General features: G+C 38.5%; 1 protein-coding gene across 1 annotated transcript in view; it reads left to right on the forward strand.

The window, feature by feature from the left end:
• Window positions 1–21,681, forward strand: part of ABCA4 (ATP binding cassette subfamily A member 4) — a 73,707-nt gene that overhangs the window by 21,782 nt on the left and 30,244 nt on the right. The window contains exons 9-20 of the mRNA XM_086901847.1: window positions 387–476; window positions 859–1,099; window positions 2,662–2,801; window positions 3,896–4,012; window positions 4,782–4,979; window positions 8,127–8,332; window positions 9,136–9,312; window positions 11,707–11,929; window positions 13,697–13,918; window positions 15,270–15,474; window positions 17,995–18,093; window positions 19,991–20,215. Of these exons, the coding sequence (XP_086757973.1) occupies window positions 387–476; window positions 859–1,099; window positions 2,662–2,801; window positions 3,896–4,012; window positions 4,782–4,979; window positions 8,127–8,332; window positions 9,136–9,312; window positions 11,707–11,929; window positions 13,697–13,918; window positions 15,270–15,474; window positions 17,995–18,093; window positions 19,991–20,215 (2,143 nt within the window). The remainder of the gene's footprint in view (window positions 1–386; window positions 477–858; window positions 1,100–2,661; window positions 2,802–3,895; window positions 4,013–4,781; window positions 4,980–8,126; window positions 8,333–9,135; window positions 9,313–11,706; window positions 11,930–13,696; window positions 13,919–15,269; window positions 15,475–17,994; window positions 18,094–19,990; window positions 20,216–21,681) is intronic.

A 21,681-nucleotide genomic window follows, 5' to 3' on the forward strand; every position in this document is an offset into this window, starting at 1 on the left:
CAACCTTACCTAAATTTGAAAGTTACCAAGAGTCTCTATATCTCACTGGAAGAATAACCTCTGTGAGAAGCAGCTTCTCAAATGTCCCACTTCCTGCATTCCTCCTCCATTTTTGCACCTTTTGTCATGGTGGGTTTAGATGAGAAGAACAAATCCCAATATATATTTTAAGTGGCCTGTGTTTGTTTCAGCCTTGTATTAGAAAGAACATTTACACAGACTACTGTGTGTCTGGGAACTGGATTTCTGGCCCCATAAGAGAGGCTTATAAGATATTTTTCCAAATAACTCAAAGAATTTGAGCTACAGTTGCCATTTGGATTTTCTTCTCATTGTTATAACTGTTGTCAAGTAGAAGTTCATCTCTATTTTTTATGTACCCACAGCTTCCCACTGTGTTGGACAGAAACTCACCAGGTGCTGACCTGAAGGCCTGGGGGAGGGTGCTGTCTAATGTCTCCCAAGCAGTGCAAAAGGTAAGTGGCCTAATAATAAATTACATAGCTTTTCTCCATAGCTCATAGTCCTTGTTTTCCTTTGTTGTTTTTATGTTCCAGTTACCTGCCTTACCAGAAAGAAAATAGACTTGTTGGGGAAGAGCTGATTCCTTAAAAATTCATTCTTCTGTCATTACCAAATAAATGTGGACATACTCATTGGCAATTCTGAAGTGTATTCTTTTCTTCAGAAAAGATATCAAAAACAAGAACTGAAAAAGGTGCCTGTGACCAGGGCAGAGGAGGTGAAAGTATGAGGTTCTGACTGCATTCACACTTTATCATCTGGGCACAGCTGCAACCTCACCAGATACTTACCTGCTTTGAGGGCTGCAATTAATCAAGTCTTGTCTTACTGCAGCTGGCCAGGAAGCCAAGCGTTCAGGACCTTTTGAGGGTTCTGCAGCCATTTGTACAAGATGGAATGCCAGAATCCTTAGGCCACTTGGTGAGTTCCCTGTCGGATCTTTTCTGTGGCTACCCAGAAGGAGGTGGATCCAGAGTGCTTTCCTTCAACTGGTATGAAGATAACAACTACAAAGCTTTCCTGGGGATTGACTCAACAAGGAAGAAATCTGGTTATCTTTATGATAATGCAACCAGTAAGTTTTTCCACCAAACCATTAAGATACTTTTGACAGGTGCACCCTATGTTCAAGTACTAGCATAGAATGCTGCTTCTATAAATAACATTTTAAAGCAGTTGATTCAGGTGAAATGGTGCCATGGTCTAGTTGTGGTGTTAGGGTATGGGTTGGACTTGATGATCTTAGAGGTCTCTTCCAGCCTAGTCATTCTGTTGAATTCTGTTGTTGAATTCTGTTGAAATGAATTTACTTCACACTTACTTCATAGCTGGAAGCAGAGAAGCCCAGGACTGACAGGAATACACTTGCTTTTAATATGGAGGCAAAAACATAGACGTGATCATAATTAAGACAGTCCCTCTGTTTTATCTTCCATTATATGTTACTGATATCAGGAAGAACAAGATGCCCCTGAAGAGGGCTCAAGAAAAGATGGTGTGGCATTCTGGAATTACTTTTTGCCAAAATATTTTTCTTTATTTTTTTAAACTTAATTTTTTCTCGTAACTTGTTTGATGGCCTGGGGCACAGGAATTTAGAAATCTCTCTTTTCAAATAATAGTCAATTTGACATATGGTCACTGTTTTCTTCCTGTGTAAAAGTACATCTATTTTGTAGTAGTAATGTTCTACAGCATGATTACATTTTACATAGAAAATATTACAATTTACCAATTTCTGCTGCTTTTATTTCCTCACTATTTATTTCCTCCTACTGTAATAGAATATAATGCAAAGAAGTACCAGTTTTTTACTGTTTGTTATTTTGTCTTTCTATTATGTCCCCTTCTGTTTGTCATTTAGTTTTTCTCTACACTGAGCTCACCAGCAGTTTTTTTCTGTACTACCACTCATGTTATAGCTGGTAGTTCTGTGTCCCTTTTGCTATGATAGGTATGGTTGCATGGTTACAAAGTACAGATGAGCACTTGGCTTACAGAGACTCCTACCTTCCACTATTTGTGTTGACACTTGGTTCTCCTTATGTCCAAGACTTCCAAAGACCTGTAAAAGGCCCAGCACTCCATCTCTTCAGCCAGGAAACAAATTAATTGAATGCTAGCCAAGTAAACTAATTACTTCATAGTGCAGGAGTAAGGTAAAAATATTTGCATTAAAATGTTTCATTTAAATTATTGTAAGATCCAGCCAGTTCTGAACTGTTCTGGAGTTCAACATCTAAGCCCACAGGATCAGCTTTGTACCAGTAACAGCTACAATACAAAGGAGCTAAGTCATTAGGAGTAAAGCAAATAAAGCTCAAACTGCTCAGTGAGTTCTGAGTTGTCTCAGAACTGTCGTTTCCTTCCATTTGAAACACATATAAATAACAGCAACTTTCAAATAGTTATTTATGTTTGTTTTTCCAATTTCCATACCATATTTTACAACTCCAGTATCTACTTAATAGTCTTTTTTATCCATTCAGTCATTGTACTTCTGCATTGCAGAATGTGTTTTTACTCGTTCAGATTCAAACTGTCTGTACTGCCAGTGAAAAGCCCACCAGGATGTTACGTGTGATAGGATTTCAGCAGGGTTACATAAAGACTGTCTTTCTTTCTTTCTGTCTGTAGCACCATTTTGTAATGCATTGATCCAGAACTTGGAATCAAACCCTTTAACCAAAATAGCCTGGACTGCTGTGAAGCCCCTGCTGATGGGAAAAATCCTTTTTGCTCCTGATTCACCTTCTGTACGGGAAATCATAAAAAATGTAAGAAGTTCTGAAATGCAAAAATGTATATTTCTAAAAAACTGGGTACCAAGAAACATCTTTTGAAAAACAGTTGCCCAATTACCTCAGCCTAATCAAAATTTCTTCTCAAAACTCCATTTGTTCTCATGGTCCTCAGAGGAAGGACAGATACTCTGTCTAAAAAACAGGAGACAGGTCTTGACTGATTCATCCCATCTTGGTCCACGCTGCATGGCTTTTCCAGCTTGCCCAAGCAGCTTATTTTTGACATGATCCCATATTCACCCTAGTAAACATAGTAAGCAATATTTATTTTACAGAGGCAGGAACATGAGCAGCTCTCTGCCAGTAAATATTTAAATGGGGCAACTGTGAGGCTTGGATATAAGTGTATTGAGAACTAACACTGAGAATTGCAGACTAATAGCAACATCATGGTTAATTATTTTATCTTTTGCAATCATAAAGAATTTTCACATCATTAAAATAGGATAAAGCCTGGACTCTTCAGCAAAATGTTTGAAGTTGGGTGAAATGAATCTGAACAGTTAAATCAAGGTTGCATATGACCAAGGTTTTGGCCACCTCGTGACCAGCAATTCACTACTCTAGAGATCTGTACAAGGCACAGGACTGCTGCTCAGAATTCACACAGAAAAACATCAGATTTAAAGTAGCTCAGCATTTCAGGTCTTAATATCATAGCTATGGGAGCATCTGTCTTTTCCAGCTGCCTTCCATTCATTCATCTACTCACATCATCATCTTTCTTAGTGGAAAGAAATAATCAAGGGGAAAAATTCTAAATAATTCTACCTAAAATCTGATTATTCAAAGGAATTGAAGTTAACTAGGCTTAATTGCAATTGTTTTTTCCATTACATATATCACAGAATTTTGTCCTAAATGACCTGGATTCTGTCTGATTTTACAGATTCTTTTTCTGATGGTTATTAAAATTTCTGTTCTTTGAACAAGTTGGTTAAGTTTTAAAGGTAAAAACTACAGCTGTCTAAGTTAGGGATTCCCCTGTCACCAAATCCTGGATGAATCATAAATTATGTCTGTATCCTTAGGTTTCTAACACTCTTTTCTGCTGGATTTTTTATCAGGCAAACTCCACTTTTGAGGAACTTGAACGCCTCCAACTGTTGACCAAAGCTTGGGAAGAAGTAGGACCTCAGCTTTGGTACTTCTTTCAAAACAGCCTGCAAATGAATATGATCCGTGTACGTTACAATTTTTCAAAGATCCTCAGTAAGAGCAGCCTTTCACCATCTTTTATTTTTATTAATAGAGGAAACAATTAATTTGAAAGGTTTGGCCAGAAGCACAGCCTTTGCAGCAAGGAAGCTGTGGCCTTCAAGGCTGTTGGCTGCTGGGCTTGGTTTGAAGGCAAGTCATAGATGCATTACAGCATCTCAGTGGCAAAACCTCAGATCTAGGCAGTCAAGAATCTGGCTAATGACTTCTTAATAAAGGCAGAAATTGCTGCTTCCTTGCCTCCCCAAAATGTCTTTCAAGAGCAGACAACTTGATTTTCTTGAATTCCATATAGGCAAAGAAGGCATAGGTTAGACCATACTTTTTCTGGACCAGACAGAAATTTATTTTGGGAAATTGCTTATTTCTGCATCATTTAGATTTGACTTTGATCAGCTGCAATTACTATCTGTAGTTAAAGTTTATAAAGCAGTTCATACTAGAAAAATAATTGGTTTCCTCATTTTTCTATATTTAGAAACATTATCCTCATTTATAACATTTATCCTCTTGCTTATAAGGAAAGAATGCAATAAATAGTCAAGGAAAAATTTCTTTTCATCCATTCTTCAGATCACACGTCCAGTTATGCAATTACCCACTTGTAAAATTGATTCCTTAGCATACCCTTTTGCCCTTATTCATATGTTGAAGGAGTTATGGAAATGGAAACCTTTCTAGCTAAACAGGGAAAGACAATCATTGTGGCAAAGCTGTCATGATGTGTTTCTTCAGGACTCTCTGAAGCACCCGACAGTGAGGGACTTCCTGAACAGCCAGATGGGTGCGGAAGGCTTCACCGCGGAACATATAATCAACTTTCTCCACAATGGATCTTCAGGGAGCCGGGAGAAGGGAATGGTGGACTTCGACTGGCGGAACATCTTCAGTGCTGTAGACCAAGTTCTGCGTTTGCTCAGTCAGTATTTGGAGGTAAATTTGGCTCTGCCCCTTCAGGGAATAGTTATAGAGGATATCTTAAAACCAGTTAGGTGGTACTTGGGTCTGTCGTAACAGACAAGAAAGTTAAAATCATAAAATCTTTGTTTGTTTCAAGTTGAACTTCATTATTAAATGCATGTGTTTAGAATAATATAGTGGTACAAGTACATGAATCATTATTAAAAAAAGTTCAATTTTATGGTCTTCAAATTTTATGGTCATTCAAAACGTTGGTTGAATGTCTGAACACATTTCAATGCTGTGAGGCAGAAAGTGAATGCAAAACCTCAAAGAAATGTTATTTCATAAGTATTAATAACCAACAGGCCACTAATTTCAGCAAGGTCAGGAGCAGAGAAACTAACAGTTCTTTGGTAAGTCCCCTTGCAGGTTTTTAAGCACCTGATCAAAATTCCATTGAAATAAATGAGGGAGTTTCCACTTGTTCTGTGGTCACCTCTGACAAAAAGTTTGTCTCTTTCCTGCACTCTGTACCTCTCTTTAGCAAGTGGTGCCTTCTGAGGATTTTCAAGAGAGAATTGGTACTAGGTATAGGCAACAAGACTAAGCCTAACTCCTAATTTAAATCCAGTTCAGTTTAAAAAAACCATTTGTCCCCTGCAAGAAAGCAGGAACTGAAAGATTATCTGCCTTCCTACAGCTAGTACAAGAAGGAGCAATAAAGGCTTTGCACAAAGCTCTGCTGATTCATTTAATGATCTTTTTCTATCATGTTATTGTGATACAAAGTGAGTGAAATATATTGTGTGCAGCAGGTCAGTGCTGGAACATCAATAAGATCAGAACAGTTACTCTACCTGGTAACAGATCTTTGTGTCCTAATGTTCTTTGTAATGAGCTTATTCTTTAAAGTCTGCTGTTTACACGAGTTGTAAGCTCGGGAATGTTTTCCCACTGTGCCAGACACAATGGTAACAAATACTCCCTTTGGGGAATAGCCTGCTCCTTACCACCATGGCATGCAATATGGACAGGTGTGTTGCTAGCACTGATCTTTGGTGACTCCAACTCTCTACTGCAAACTGTGATGCAGCTGAGAATCCCACAAATTGTGCAGTGGCTGCTTCTCCTCATCACCCCAAGAATTTCCTGTTCTTCCCTTTGATTACCTTAGGCCACAGAACAGCTACACTCTTAGTCAGAGCTGCACAGTCACCTCTTTATGTTTATTACTGTCTGGTTTTATCTTCCAAACCTGGTCTTATTATTTTGGTTTTGATTTTCCCATTTTCATTGGACCATTTAAAATTGTTAAATAATGACTGGGAGGAGATTTGAAATAAATTTCCCCAATCAGTTGATAGATTAATTTTGATACAGTGAGGTTTATGAAGACTCAAACTGAGTTTAATTCACTGGGGAGAAAGAAAAACCCAGGTAGAGCATACAGCTTTTGTTTTGAATGCAATTCATGTTAAAACAAATAAATCCTAGCTTTTGGCTCATAGATTACTGTATGAAATGTGTCTTCCCTTTCAAACTGTGTGAATTACTGCACCACTCCTGTCTTGGCCTATATTCTTGTGCAAGCTTTGGTTTCACTCTACTCATTGAGAAGATCTATAAGCATTTGTGTTTTCTGTTTTGAACACATACAGCTTCCTTTACTTGACCCCTGGATAAGAGCCTAGGCTGCTCCTCGGCCCACTCCAGGCACTGTCTGCTCTGCACTGAAAATCTAGACAAGTTCAGTTGCTGTCAGTACTTTGCTAGTATCATTCTCACAGATTCCACTGGAGAATTGTCTGAGTTCTTCTGCAGCTGAAATAAATCTCTTGAAAATTATTCCTCCTGATAAAGAAACAGCAAGTAATCCTCCAGACCCTGAAAAGACACAGTTCCACAGTAGGGGTTTGTTATGCACACACTGCCACCTTTGCAAGAGCTAAACTGAATTCCTAAACTCAGTTAACACCATGTGGGATAAATGTATCCCAAAAAAATTAATGCATCCTGAGCAATGAATCTGATTTCCCTTCTGGCATGCAAAGTTTTCTTCCTTATTTTGCTTTCTGATATGAAATTCTACATATTTTGTTTTTCTGAAGCAAAAAGGAAAATGAACACCTACAAAAACCAGGAAGAATAGAGCCACAAAATAGTGTTATCAATTTAACCAATGTTCTGCTGTGAGTAAAAAAATATATTTTCATGGAGATCCTATTAAGCTGTGATAGTATAAGTTTTAAAGGAAACAGGGCATGATTTCTCACAGGGAAAGGTTAAGTAAAGGAGTCTTTAAGTTTAAATAACAAGTTACCAGTATGAGCCCTTTGATGTGAACTAATTTACTGGCTTGCAAGAAATGATCAAGAAGATAAGATCAAACGAAGTTAGCCTGTTGGAATTTTATTAAGCAAAGGAATTCTATAAGTATCTTTCCAGTCCATCAGGGGTTAAATACTTCTACTCTGTTAATATTTTTCCAATTCTGAAGGGCAGAAGCTAAATGTGCAAACATAAATCTGTAATTTTACAGAGAACTAATGCTAGAGTTTATAGCATTCACAATTTTTATTTTATAATGCCTGCTAAGTAGGACTTAAATGGAGGAACAGAACAAACTTCGGTTTTGATGAATCTTTGTCTTCTATGTGCATTGACAAGAATACAGTTTGTAGTAATGACAGAGACTAAGAAAGAAGACATTATTTTAGTGAGATAGACAATAAAAATTACATGTTAACTTAAGTCAGCAGGTAAATCACGTCAGAATTCAGCAGGGACACAAGATGACCAGTTAGATAAAAAAATAACTTGTCTGGTTTACAAAGGAGTAAATGTTGAAATACCTAAGAGACATTAAAATTTAAATGTATGCTCTGACTTTTCCCAGTGCTTCACTTGACAAAGTGCTTTTCATCTGAAGTCCACAGCCAGTGTTCTTTTCTTATGGATCAGTCATCCTTTAGCTCTGCAGTTTTCACTCAGGCACTTCCTAGGCTGAAGAAGGGAGGAGAGAGTCAGCTTTTAATAGTTTCATCATAAAGCTGAAAATAACAACAGTTTCAGTTGAACCTACTTTCCTTTTCTGTTTTCAACCACTGATGTTTGCTTTAATGTATACCTCCTCCTATTTTATTCCCATGCAATTTTTCTCTTTTTAATTATTTGTAGTGTTTGACCTTGGATAAATTCGAAGGTTATCTTGATGAAACTCAACTGACTCGTCAAGCCCTTTATCTTCTGGAGGAAAACAAATTATGGGCTGCTGTGGTTTTTCCAGACTTAGAACCTACAGCCAGCAATCTCCCACCACACGTGACATACAAGATCCGAATGGACATAGACTCAGTGGAGAAAACAAACAAAATCAAAGACAGGTACTTGCCTGACAGTTCTCAGTTCTTCCCTGACACAACGTGAAAGACATAAGGGTGTTAGAACCTGTGTTGGATACATCCATGAAATCCAGCTGTATTTGTTAATAGTTACTCTGTAGTGCAGCACAGAATCCATCTCCAGTAAGCAGGTACTAACAGGAGTGGCATCACTCTAGTGACAAGCCACACAATGGGTACATGCAGGACTACAAGGCAAAGGGATGACTCTGCTCAGAATCTGTTCAGTAACCTGCTTCAGTTTTCAGATGGTCCCACTATTGGGAAAGACAGACCAGGAAGTCCCACATGGATTGTGACTCAGCTCCCCTCCACCTGCACAACAGAGTTTCTCTGCTGTTCCTCCTCAAGTCCCTACCAAATATACTCACTTAAAGGGATATAATTTCCCAGGATTGTCTACAGAATAATATAATGGTATCTGGTAGTTGCAATCCAGTTGATCCAGTTTAATCTCCAAGGGTACCATATTCCAAATACAGTTATTTCTATTCTAGAACAGTTACTCTGCTGCATGACTAATGTATGTACTTTTTTGGCCAAAATTGTTATTCCAAGTCAATGCAGAGAAAATGAAAGGAAAAAATGAAGCCTTCCACTTTCTTAAGCAATATGGTCTGATAGACCAAAGTCTAGAAAAGAGAACTTCAGGGAGTGCCCCTACAATTTCAGCAATTTGCTAATATTATTTAATTTATTAATTAATTAATTAATTTATTTTCCTCACAACCCTTCCCTAAAGTCACTGCTTACCCAAATTGTTTCCATGTGAATTTTCTTTTGAGGTACTGGGATCCTGGTCCAAGAGCTGATCCTGTGGATGATTTACGTTATATCTGGGGAGGCTTTGCATATCTCCAGGACATGATTGAGCATGGGATTATAAAGACCCAGACCAGCACTGAAGTTCCATTGGGAATTTATCTGCAGCAAATGCCATATCCATGTTTTGTGGATGATGTGTGAGTAAAAGCAGTTTGTCTTAATTGTATTGAATACTTGGATTGTTGAATGGTTTAAAATTCTCAAGCACCAGAATTAACCTTAAGTTATGAATGTCCTAGGGTATAAATGCAAGAGTGATAACAGATGCGTCTGGATTAATTTGGTTTTCTCCTTATCCTGTCAAACCAGACTCCACAAGCCACCTTTGCCAAGATTCTACCCCTAATCCCACTCCTGGCCTTTGTTGCATCCAGTGTCCAGGCTTAAAATGAACTCAATATCTTAGGCCCTTAAAAGCAGCAGGTTTATTCCAATTTTCTTCCCTGTTCACAGTGTGCCTGCTCCAATGCTGCAGTCTGATACTCCAGCTGTCCTGGAGTATCACTCAAAAAAAGGCATTAGAGAAATCTTTTCATAGTTCTGTCAGTGTGCTCTGTGCAGGAAAATTATACTACTTCTGGTAAAAACAAATTGCATACACATAGATTGACCAGTCATTCCCATCAGTCATTATGTGTTGGTCAGACAAAACATCACCCTGGCAAACCTGCTGTCTGTTTCTTCCCCAATGAGAATACTGCAGAGGCAAAAACCCCATCTGTGCAAAAGATCTCTGAAGCCTGTAGTAGCCACATACAGCTCAGGGCTGGTACCCAAACTCAGTGACGGACTAAGAGACCCTGCTTAAGTGAGGCAAGTGCACCCTCACAGTAACCCTGTGCTGTGCATGTAACACATGCCCACCACAGGCAAAACTCAGTGCGCCCCAGGCCATATCACAAAAGCATGGCTTTGTTTCTCCAGAGCAGATTGCTTTTCAGGAATTTTTGGTGAAAAATTGAAGATTTCCCCTTTGTTTTGACACTGAAATAGCTTTGATAACATATGGGAAACAGGTGGTTCTATAGGGCTCACACTTAGGAAGCTGAAGACCTTTTGCTCCTTGTTTTTAGCAGCTATGAGCTTTTGGCCTTTAAGCAATCTACACTGGATTCCACAAACCCCGTAATACATAGCAGTGTTGACCAGTATTATTAAACAGCTCACATAAGAATGAACAAGTACTCTGGGAGCCTGAATAACAAGACCATCCACATCAATCCTAACTAGGGAGAGGGAGATGTATTCCTTCATCTTCTTCTCAAGATAACTCCCCCAGCACAGCAAGGCCATCAATGCCAGGGAGACATTTTTTATGTTAACGTGTTCCCAGACTAAGCAAAATAAAGAGGTAAACAGTGCAGCTGACAAACTGTCCTGTACAGGACCTTGCTTAATAACTCCTGTAACTATAGCATGCTTAATAGAAAACTGCCTCTGACTCAGCCTGTGTTGGGTGCCAAGGGCTGCAGTGAGTTGGCCTCGCCTGACCTTGGTGGCCAGGTGCCCACCAAGCCTCTCTATCACCCTCTTCCTCAGCAAGAAAGGAGAAGAAATTAAGATGGAATACAACTCATAGGTCAAGATAAGGCTCTTTACTAAAGTTAAAAAAAAAAGTAACCCAAAGATTTATTCACTATTTCCCATCCAGCAATGTCCAGCTGCTTCCTGGGAAACAGGGATTCAGCATGCATAGCAGTTGCTTTGGAAGACAAATGTTGTAAATATCAAATACCCCCCACTTTCTCCTCCTTTTTCTTGTATTTTATATCTGAGCAGACACAATATGGAATATCCCTTTGGTCAGTTTGTGTCAGCTGTACAGGTTGTGTCCCCTCCTAATATTCTGCCCACCCCCTACCTGCTGGTGAGGTGGCAATGTTGGAGAGACAGCTCTGGTGCTGTGCCAACACTGCCCAGAAGTAGGCAAAACACTGGTGTATTATCAACACCTTTCTAGCTACCCGTGCAAAGTGTGACACTCTGAGGGCTGCCATGGGGAAAATTAACTCTATCTCAGCTAGATCCAATACCCTGACTCATGGTTTGTACGAATTTCATCAGCCTTGCTGGCAACATATGATGCTTTTAATGATTATTTTGGTTAATTCTCTTGTCAGTGAATCTTAGGAGCAGAAAGACAGTGACACTCCCAGATTGTGAACATTAACGTATGTCTTAAAATATTCTTTGTAGATCACGGTAAAAGCATTATGGAAATTCACTGTGAAGAGAGATGTATTTTCATGAGGCACCAAATATTTTGTAGCCTTCCATAACCCTTAGAAACTCTTTGCAAAATAGAAATAACATGCATCTGTCTCATGGGAATGCAGAAACCATTAGTTTATTAATATTTAGGATGCTTGTGAGGTTTACTAGTGACATGCTATTGCCGTTTGGACTGAGAATTTACAGTTCCATATTTACTTAATGCACTCTTTCCCACTCCTTTTCCTTTTAGTTTTTGCTTTTCATCTAATATTTCTCTGTTTTACCTCAATTTAATTTATTCCTTCTTGCTTTGGTAGCTTCATGATCACATTAAACCGCGCCTTTCCCATCTTCATGGTGCTAGCTTGGATATATTCAGTCTCCATGACTGTGAAGAGTATAGTGCTGGAGAAGGAAATGCGTCTGAAAGAGGCTATGAAGAACAGGGGCATCACCAACGGTGTGATTTGGTGCACTTGGTTCCTAGACAGCTTTTCCATGATGGCTGTGAGCACATTCCTCCTCACAGCTCTGATTATGGTAAAGATTGCTACTCTCAAACTCACTCTTGTGTTTGCACTCCTGACACCAGTTTGCTGTTGGGAAAGAACAGTAGCCATTGACAGGGAGATGGGAAGGGTGGAGGCCTGTTCTGATCACAGCATGCACATTCTTCTAAGCAGATACAACAGCATCAGCACCTGGCAGAGACAGAACAATAAACTCACCAGGAAAGATTAATTGTGAGACCCCTCATAGAAAATACATCAGGTTGGTTACTCTGTATATTATTGTATTTTCTGTAGGCAGATGCAGGTCTCCCAATAAATAATAGTTTGCTTTAAATCAAAGAGATAATAATTTGCAGAATTTTTGTCTTGTAATTCACAATATGTGATTAATTTTTAATATCCAGTGCTTGTCTGCTTAGAAACTGTGCAACTATTTCAATAGAAAAAGAGACTGCAAGAACAGAACTTTCAGGAAAACCTTAAAAAGAATCCGCCTTTTGCTCCAGTGATTCAGAATTCCTGTAATTTTTATAACTTTTCAGGACAGCTAAGGTGCTGTATCTGTGGACTACCTATTATCCTCTACCTGAGAACCAAGCTCTATATTGAGAGCTTGCTGCTAAATTTTATCATATAAATGTGTAGCATTTTGATAAGGAAGAATGCCCTTGCATCTTTTCTGTTGTGTGGAACTGGTCTTGGTATAAATACATACTTAGGGTTCAAGCTGTCTTACCAGCATGTCCTGATGAGTTGTAGTTCCTGGTGTTTCAATTGCAGCTTGGGTGGATACAGAAAGCTCACTTTATTTGCCACACTGGTTTAATTAAAAATCAGGGGGTAATTCATATCGGAGAGGAATGTGCTCATACCTGTAATTAACTTTCTTTCCCATATTTCACTATGCCAGTGTGAGGCACCTTTGTAAATACATTCTTATGAGACATTGCATCCCTGTTGGTAAAGAAATCAGTCTCTAAGGCCCAGTGGGATGTTGCAACAATGCTGAGACCTATTTATAGCCTTAAAGATTTATTTGAGCATTATATAAATTGACCTAATAAATAGGTCTCAACGTTGGTTTTAAAGACTACAGAGATAATTGGCAGCAGTTCCTGCTCTTCTCAAGAGAGAGCATTTAATCCACAAAAGCTCTAATGAATAAAGGTCAATAAAAGTTCACCCAATGTGTCAGTTAATATACAAGGATCTCTGAGAGTCTGCACCTGGATTCCTCAGATGTGATATGCTTCTGTTTGAATAACATCGAGGTGCAGAAACTTTATTATTTTCCTGTGGTTTTATTGTGGTTTTTTTTTTAAAATGTGTTTTGTAACACTTCCTTACATTGTCTTTTCCGCACATCAAGCAAGTGCATTGAGGGGATGGTGCGAAGAGCTAAATGAAAGTTTATTGTAATATTCCAAGGAGTTTTAAACTGCATGAGCTTCCAAGGAGGCAGATCTTGCTTGAAATCATTTACTTATTAGGACAGGGACAGAATATCTGTTTTCAATCAGTTATGATTTTTGTTCATTCTGTTGTACTAACCCAAAGTCACAATCCAAGAGCAGGGATAAAGTTAGATGAAGGATTTGTTATTGTAATGACCTCAGTGGTTGAAACTAATACCTGGGAGAGTTAGAAGTCATATTATTTAAGAAAGACTGGCTTATTACTCTTTGCCTATTACATGTCAATAGCAATTCTGATCTTCCTGCTAGCAGAAAGCAGCAATTACATTTTTAAAATTTTAAAGCAGCTTTTAAATTTTCTCTTTTCCTTTTGCTTACAGCATGGACAAGTGCTGCATTATAGCAATCCACTTCTCTTCTTTCTATTCCTACTGACATTCACCACAGCCACCATAATGCAGTGTTTCTTGTTCAGCACCTTCTTTTCCAAAGCAAATCTGGCAGCTGCCTGCAGTGGAGTCATCTACTTCACCTTGTACCTGCCCCACATCGTCTGCTTTGTCTGGCAAGACCGTCTGACTGTTAATCTGAAGATCCTAGCAGTAAGCCTTTCACTGGTTCTATGGCATCTCTGCTCCCCCTCTCACAGCGCATATGTGAATCACAACACACCTCTTCCTCTTGGCTTTTTTGACTCAGAGAGGGAGACTTCTTAATCCTTTTAAATAATTAAGGATTGCAAATGTGGAAGCCTTTAGCAGGCCTAATGCAAGAGATATCTTCCTAGCTTTTAGAAAATTCAATAAAATTTATTTTGTTCTGTACTCCAGGAAATTAGCATACTAAAATCTAACTTGTGGTATGTTTAATAAATATAAAGGCAATTCACAAAATGGGGACAGTTATCTTTCTTATGTGCTATTACCTAGTTAGCACCCTATGTCTAAGGATGAGAAGACCTCAGGTTCACGTTCCTTATTTACCTGAACCAAAGAGTTAGCAACTGAACCCCAGTGCCAAAGCTCTGAGAAATACCTTTCATATAACAAGTTGTAGATACTCCACATGCAGTGCTTCCTTGTTGGTTCTTTTCCATTTTAGGTAAGATACTTAACAAGTCAGAGGAGCTGGAAACTTCTTGCTGTTTTTTGAGCTGGAACCATGATCTTACAAAATTATTCAGAATGATTTTATGTTGCCCAATGAGTCAGGAAGGGGAGCAGGTGTTTGAGTTCAGTCTCCCCATTTTTACCAAGCATTCTAACAGCATAGGTAAAGAAATGTCTTTTCTTCTTGCACTAGGAAATATAAGGAAAAAGGAAAAAGAAATCAAAACTCTTCCAAAGCTGTAAATAAGTGTATAAAGTTATAAACTAAGTGTAAAATACTGGTTTATTAGTTTGTTGTGTTAGAATCAGCTAGCAGACATGACAGGGGAAGCAGTTGTGGTTTTCCATATCCTGATCATCTGGTGTACTCGCTGTCATGTTACTCATAGTGGCCCTGCCTCATACACTCAGGAAATATTTTGTTTCACCTAGATAGTCAGGGGTGTACACTGCAAACTTCTAGGTGCACCTATAGTATTTTCAAAACAGACATTAATGAAGAAAAAAACTAATCTGTGAAGGTTGCCTAGTAGTTAAAGAGAGTACAGGTAAGGTTGAGTTCAGTCTATTACAGCTAAATACTGCTTAGAATTACAGAAAATTAAACATTATAAGCCAATATAATAGTCATAATATAAAAAATATATAAAAATGAAACAACTTTTCTCAGGTCATTTGCTAGGCAAGTTTTAAAGTCCAGTCCCTAAGAGTTGGGGTGGGGTAAGGTTGTTTTGGGTTTTTTTGTTTTGTGGTTATGGTGATTTTTTTGTTTGCTTATTTGTTTTGGGGTTTTTTTACAAAGTGTCCCCCTGTCAGGCTGAATGTCATTTTTCCTTTTTTCCAGAGTTTTCTTTCTCAAGTAGCCTTTGGGTTTGGTACAGAATACTTGTCACGCTATGAAGAACAAGGTCTTGGCCTACAGTGGGGTAACATCAGAACCAGTCCCTTGGAAGGAGATGAATATAGTTTCCTTTTTTCCATTAACATGATGCTTTTTGATGCTTTTCTCTATGGAATACTTGCCTGGTATCTCGATAATGTTTTTCCAGGTACGTCAGTTTCTTATTCATGCAATGTAGTGGTAGTTGCAGTTAACTGTGTTAGTCTAATCAGTCTCTGTGTATTTCACTGGCAGAAACAGGGTGTTTGACCTTGTAAACTATGAATCTTATCCAGTTTACCACTACTGGTTTATTAAGAACTTCCACTGTTCTCTGTTTCTTTTTTCTTTCTCCTGTATTATTCCTGAAAAGAATGAAAAAAGAAGAAAGAGTAAAAAGGAGGATGTGATTTCTCTTCCTGTTATATAATTTAAATGGAAAATAAACCACAAAAACGTCATCTGTTAAAATCCAGTTTGTGTACATACTTTTCTTTTGATAAGTTTCAACCATTTCTAGTGAGATTTCTTTAAATTTTTAAAAATATGGATTTGACCATTCTAATTCACGTATATACCTTGCCACATTATGCAAGCTGTTTCTTAAAGGATTGTACTGTTTCCTAAGACACATGCTGTGTCATTGGCAGTTGTAATAGTTCCTGTGTGGATTTATTTTACTTCTAAATAGAAATCATGATTCTAGTATGAGGTCACAAAAGGATTTTCTTTGTTATCAATTACAAAAATTCTGGAACCTCCTGTGTGAAAAAAATGATTTGTCCTTCTAACTTAAATGGTTATCTTGCTTCATATTGAATACTGTTACAATATAATAAATGCAAACTCTTCTGCTGTACAGGCAAGTGAGCTTTCTTTTCTTTAATTTATTACTCCTGCATGTGAACTGCAGCTCCAGAAGGTGTTCTTGGCAGATTTTTCTTTTTCTTTTTCTTTTTCTTTTTCTTTTTCTTTTTCTTTTTCTTTTTCTTTTTCTTTTTCTTTTTCTTTTTCTTTTTCTTTTTCTTTTTCTTTTTCTTTTTCTTTTTCTTTTTCTTTTTCTTTTTCTTTTTCTTTTTCTTTTTCTTTTTCTTTTTCTTTTTCTTTTTCTTTTTCTTTTTCTTTTTCTTTTTCTTTTTCTTTTTTTTTCTCTTTCCCCTTTCCCCTTTCCCCTTTCCCCTTTCCCCTTTCCCCTTTCCCCTTTCCCCTTTCCCCTTTCCCCTTTCCCCTTTCCCCTTTCCCCTTTCCCCTTTCCCCTTTCCCCTTTCCCCTTTCCCCTTTCCCTTTCCCTTTTTTATTTTTTCGCAACTCTGTTTGTTTAAAGAAGAGTGGACTATTTCTGTGGATAATGGACTATTTGCATGAACACAACAGGAATTAAGCAATAGAAATTTCTTCATTCATAGATACAAATTCATTTTTTTCTGTCAGGACTTTACACAAAAGTAGCATCTATCAGGGCTTCTAGTTAGTAGCTTCACTTCCTCCCAATATTTGCTCTGTCTTGTCTTTCTGCTGCTCTGTTTCTGTAGAATTTCTCACAGCATTTCTCTGTTTACACATATATGTAGCCCTGCCAAATCAATGCTGTAGGTTACTACAGGAATTCACTGGATAATTCTTTGAACCCTATGGTTCTAGTCCTGCTCGAGTCTGCTCTGAAACCAACCACCCATTGGCACAATGGCCCGTTGGCTATTTGAGCATTCTGCTCCATAACAAATTTCACCTGGGTTTTGCATTCATCCTGAGTGAGAAGCTGTTGTTTTAGCCACCAGTTTTCGAGAGGAATACTTTGTCCACAGCAAGGCAAACTGTGAATGCAGACAGAGCATTTCTGTAGATGAGTAGGAGTACAAGTGGTTGGCTGAAACACGGGTAGTTTCTGTTAGTTCAGAAGTAAGCAGACACTTTCATAAGTAGTGGTTTTCAATTAATAAAACCGACCATCTTTCAGTGAGTATCACAGCTCCCCCCTGCCTATTTGAATAGGTAGCACAAGTCCAATAACATCTGGGTTCACAAAGCCAGTTTTAATCATAGAAACTTAAATTCCTGCATTCTTTAAATCAATATGATCCAGGAAAGCAGTGTTGACTTCCAGTAACTCTGATCTGACCTACCAAGAACTGTTAATGTTATTGTGCTGTCTCTTATCGAAACTGAATTAACCTGTAACTAAAAAAGCCCACTTTTGTTTAAGAATAGGAATACACTGTGGTCACTTTTCCTGAAAGGCTATGTGCTAAAATAGCAGTGTGTCTTTTCTCATTACCAGTTGTAAATTTAGCCCCAGGGTAGTAAGTGCAAATTTAAAAAGCTTTTCAGTCACATCAGCCCTCAAGTGTTAAGTGGGCATTAAAAGAAAGTCCCTGAGTGAGTCTAGGATCCCATCTTAGGCACTGAGCTGCTGCCTGGTTGGTAAGGATTCAGGCAATAGCTTCATTCTGCAATTAAACCACCTTCTACTTAGGACAAGGTAAGGTAAGGCCATTTATTTTCTGAATATTTTACTGCTGTCCAAAATTAAAAAAAAATCATCTGTGAACAAAATCTGTTCTGTCAAGTACTCAGTACATGGTTTGACCTTCTGGTATGCAACACTAGGACTGCAAGTGCTTAGATGAATTTATGCCTACTGCAGAATGGAATTATGAAGAGCACTTTGCCTACTTATTTTTTGTTTTAGGGGACTATGGGTTACCACAGCCTTGGTATTTCCCTGTGCTGGAATCCTATTGGCTTGGCTCCAGAAGCCCAGAAGCTGAGAAAACAGCAACTGCTGATGGTGAGTTCTTTTAAAAGTTTGTTTTTGAGAAATAACTTCACTGATCTGCTTAAAGGTGACTGCACAATATTTCCATTATCTGGGCTGCTGCAAAGGTGAGAGACTGCCATACACTGGAAGTCTTGGCAAGTGCCTTTGAACTTGGAGTGGTGTGCTGTCATTAGAGTCATTAGAGATTAGTCACTGTTCCATCTGAGAGCCTTTAAAGTCTGGTTTAACAAGCAGCATCAAATCCCTACTCTGTAACCAACACCTTTTGAGACATTCAAGGAGTTCTTATTGCTCTGCACAACATCCATGAAATGTCAATCGTACACTGAGTTTCCCTACTTTTCTAAACCTGATTCTTTTCTATCTAGTTTGACACTAATTGAAGTCTGTTTACTTTCTAAGCAATATCACAATCTATGCCACCCTTGTACCAACTTGAATAAGCTCGGTAAAGAGCCAGCAAGCTGATTATGAACTGGAGAATGTAACATACGAGGTGCTGAGAGAGCTGGGTCTGCTCAGCCTGAAGAGAGGAAGCTCAAAAGAGCTAGACTTCTCAGATGTGTCTAGGGGAAGGATGAGAGACAATGGATATAAGCTGGAAAACGGGAATTCAGGTTCGATATAAGGAAAGTATTTATTATGAAGGCGGTTAGAACACTGGAACAGGCTGTTCAGAAAGGTTGTGAAATCTCCATCTTTGGAGATAGTTGTCATGATCTGAATTGGCCATATTTTTTGAGGATTGAACTGGAAGTCTTTGGAAGTAATTTCTAAATAGAATAATCTAAATTATTCTATTATTATCTCAAGTATCCTGATTGTGTTCATCCTTATTTCATGCTCTCTTCTACAATGCATTACCCTGGGTTTTCTCAAGCAAGGACAGTTGGAAAGGTCATCTCTGATTAACTCCTTGCTAGGAGACTGTGATTCTTACCATTCTTCAGTGGCTCAGTTTACTTGAACAGCTGAGGAGCTTTTCACAATTCCTATCTTTTCTTCAAGGATAATACTGAGCTTTTTGTTAATTTATCGTAGCTGGTTAATGTATTGGGAGGAAAACTGGATAAGAAATGTCAGATCATATAAATTCATGTCTGAAAATGGAGCTGAACTGGTACCAAGCTGATCTTGGTACTTTCAAAATCTTCTTCCCTTGGTACACTCTTGTATCCTCCTCCCCCTTGAACATTTTAGGTGATGCAGTGAACTTGTTCATGTTGCTATTTGTGCACCAGGTAATTGTATATAGTTTTGTGGGCTAAAACTCCTTATAGCAGAAAGTAATGGTGAAGTTTCAGAACAAAAATAAGTCCTAGGCCATGTAAACAGTCTGTTCAGAGGCGCCTGCTTCTTCTTGCTTCAAGCCTGACCCAATGGGGCTGTTTTCCTTCATGGTGGCTAGAGAGCTACTAACTGGAGAGCCAGAAATTCTTATTTAGAAGTTAATACCAACTCATTCATTTTGGCCTGGTGCTCTTAATCTAAGTAGCAGTTTAGCAGTTTGCTTTTCATTTAACCTTTTAATTTTCTTTTAATTTCTCTCCCTCTCTGTACGTCTGGGAAATATTTGTATGGTGTTTCTCCTCATGTGCTGAGAACTTTGTCTAGAGCTGCATGGATAAAATGTAAAACATGTACCTAATACTAGTCAGGATCTTACTGATCCTGAGTCAGACTCAGACTCTGAGTCTATAATTGTAATATTGTCAGTAATTTTCCTTAAATATCTGATCTTGACACCATGAAGCAGATTTTAAGCTAGATGGTTTTGAATGCTGTATTCCTAACCTGAGTAAAACACTGATAGTTAATGCCCTTGAAAAGCTCAAGACTTAGAACTAGAGATAAAAGGATATTAAAATTTTGTTAATTAAATCTTGATTACTTTTGGTTTATATAGAAAAAAGTCCAGAGTCAGAAGGTTGTGTGGATCAGAAGACCATGGAAAGGGAAAAAAATGAAAGCAACACAAATAAATCTGAAGAGCCTGAAAAAGCAGAAGAAAAGAGTGACAGCCAGGGGAAGAAGGATGGTAAAAACAAACAATGTAAACACAAAAGAGAAAAAGAACCCGGCGAGCAGGGGAAGCCTAAGACAGATGTCCAGGACAAAGATGAAATTAATAGTAAGGAGAGAGAGCAACCTGAGTACTTCTGAGATACTATACTCATTGTACTTCATAGCAAATTAGACATAGGAGTGATTGTAGCCAAGCTCCAAGAGCCAGTAGGAGCCCAGTAGGTGATAGCATGTAACTGCCAGAGCTAAGCACAAGAGAGACACAAACTCTTATTTATTCCTCTACATTCATCATGCCTTAGAATATTTTAGCCACTACACATAAGACAGCTGCCTTCCAGAAGAGCTCCTTAAATTGTTTTTTTATCATGCAAATGCAGGCTGTTTCTTTGGCAAGCTAGTTTTCATGCTGAGGGAAGCCCCAGAGACACATACATTGACTTTTTAAAATTAAACAGACTTCAATAAAAATATGCTGAGGGGAATGTTATTTCCTCTTAGTCCCACCCCTCTTTTTTTTTTTTTTTTTTTTGCCTATCTTTAGTGTGTTTTGCATCAGTAGGAAAAGGCTGGTTTCAAAGGGATTTGTCTGAAGTGCTCTGTGTGTCTGTCTGCAGCCTTTTCTGATGCTGACATTAGCCACCACCTAAGAATTCCTGAATGACCTGTCTTGTTTTCAAGCCCCAATGTCTTCTTTTGTGGTGAACCAGAGGAGTTTTCTGTATGAGATGCTCAGAGGAATGCATGTGGATTCTGTAGCACAAGTAACTGCTACAGGCAGCTCTGAGCCCTTTCTGACTCTCTTGAAAAACAAGAGATAACAGTGGGGTCATCAGAGCTCCTCACGTAGGCACTGAAAACATGCATTCAGGGTGAATGGAAACAGGACAGGACTTCAAAGGGAAAAGTCAGGCAGAGGTTAAAGGTTATTTCAGCCAATCTTCTCCTAGTACTGCCTTATCTTTTTGGTGCTTTACTCCTTAGTTCCCAGGTTCCAGCTGCTCCATGGCCACAAAGGAAGGGCTTTCTGCCTGCCGCTGCACAAAAAAAGCCTGTCTTCCCTTTCAGCCACCCAGGAGATGGGAGGCATGAGGAGAAGCCAAGAGCAGACCTAGTACAGTTCAATTACAATGAGGATATAGGATCAAAATAGAGAAATGCAAATCACAAAAAAAGGGAGCTCAACCCCCCACCAGGGTCCTTCAGGGGATGCAAAGCAGATACTGTGGGACATCATCTAAGCTTACGATGCAGATAAAACCAAGGAAGGTGCCTCAATTGCCAGTATATGCATTATCATCTAGCCAGACTCCATGTGAACTTTTGTGAATACAGAAATGTTTGTATTTGTAAGGTAAATGAAAACCTAGATTCCTTTCACAAGTCAAAAGAAAAGTAATTCATAAACATAATTTTATCTAAAATAATGCTACCCATTCTATATTGATTATTGCAGCTGTTCTGTAATATACACAGCTCTCTCATGTACAATAAGTTTGGAACTTTTTCCCGAGTGCTGTCGGTGACAGTAATGACAGTCACACAAGCCGCTGATGGATGTGGGGCTGGTTA

This window comes from Cyanistes caeruleus, chromosome 9, assembly GCF_971803275.1.
Source record: "Cyanistes caeruleus chromosome 9, bCyaCae1.hap1.1, whole genome shotgun sequence".
In the NCBI taxonomy this organism is placed as follows: domain Eukaryota; kingdom Metazoa; phylum Chordata; class Aves; order Passeriformes; family Paridae; genus Cyanistes; species Cyanistes caeruleus.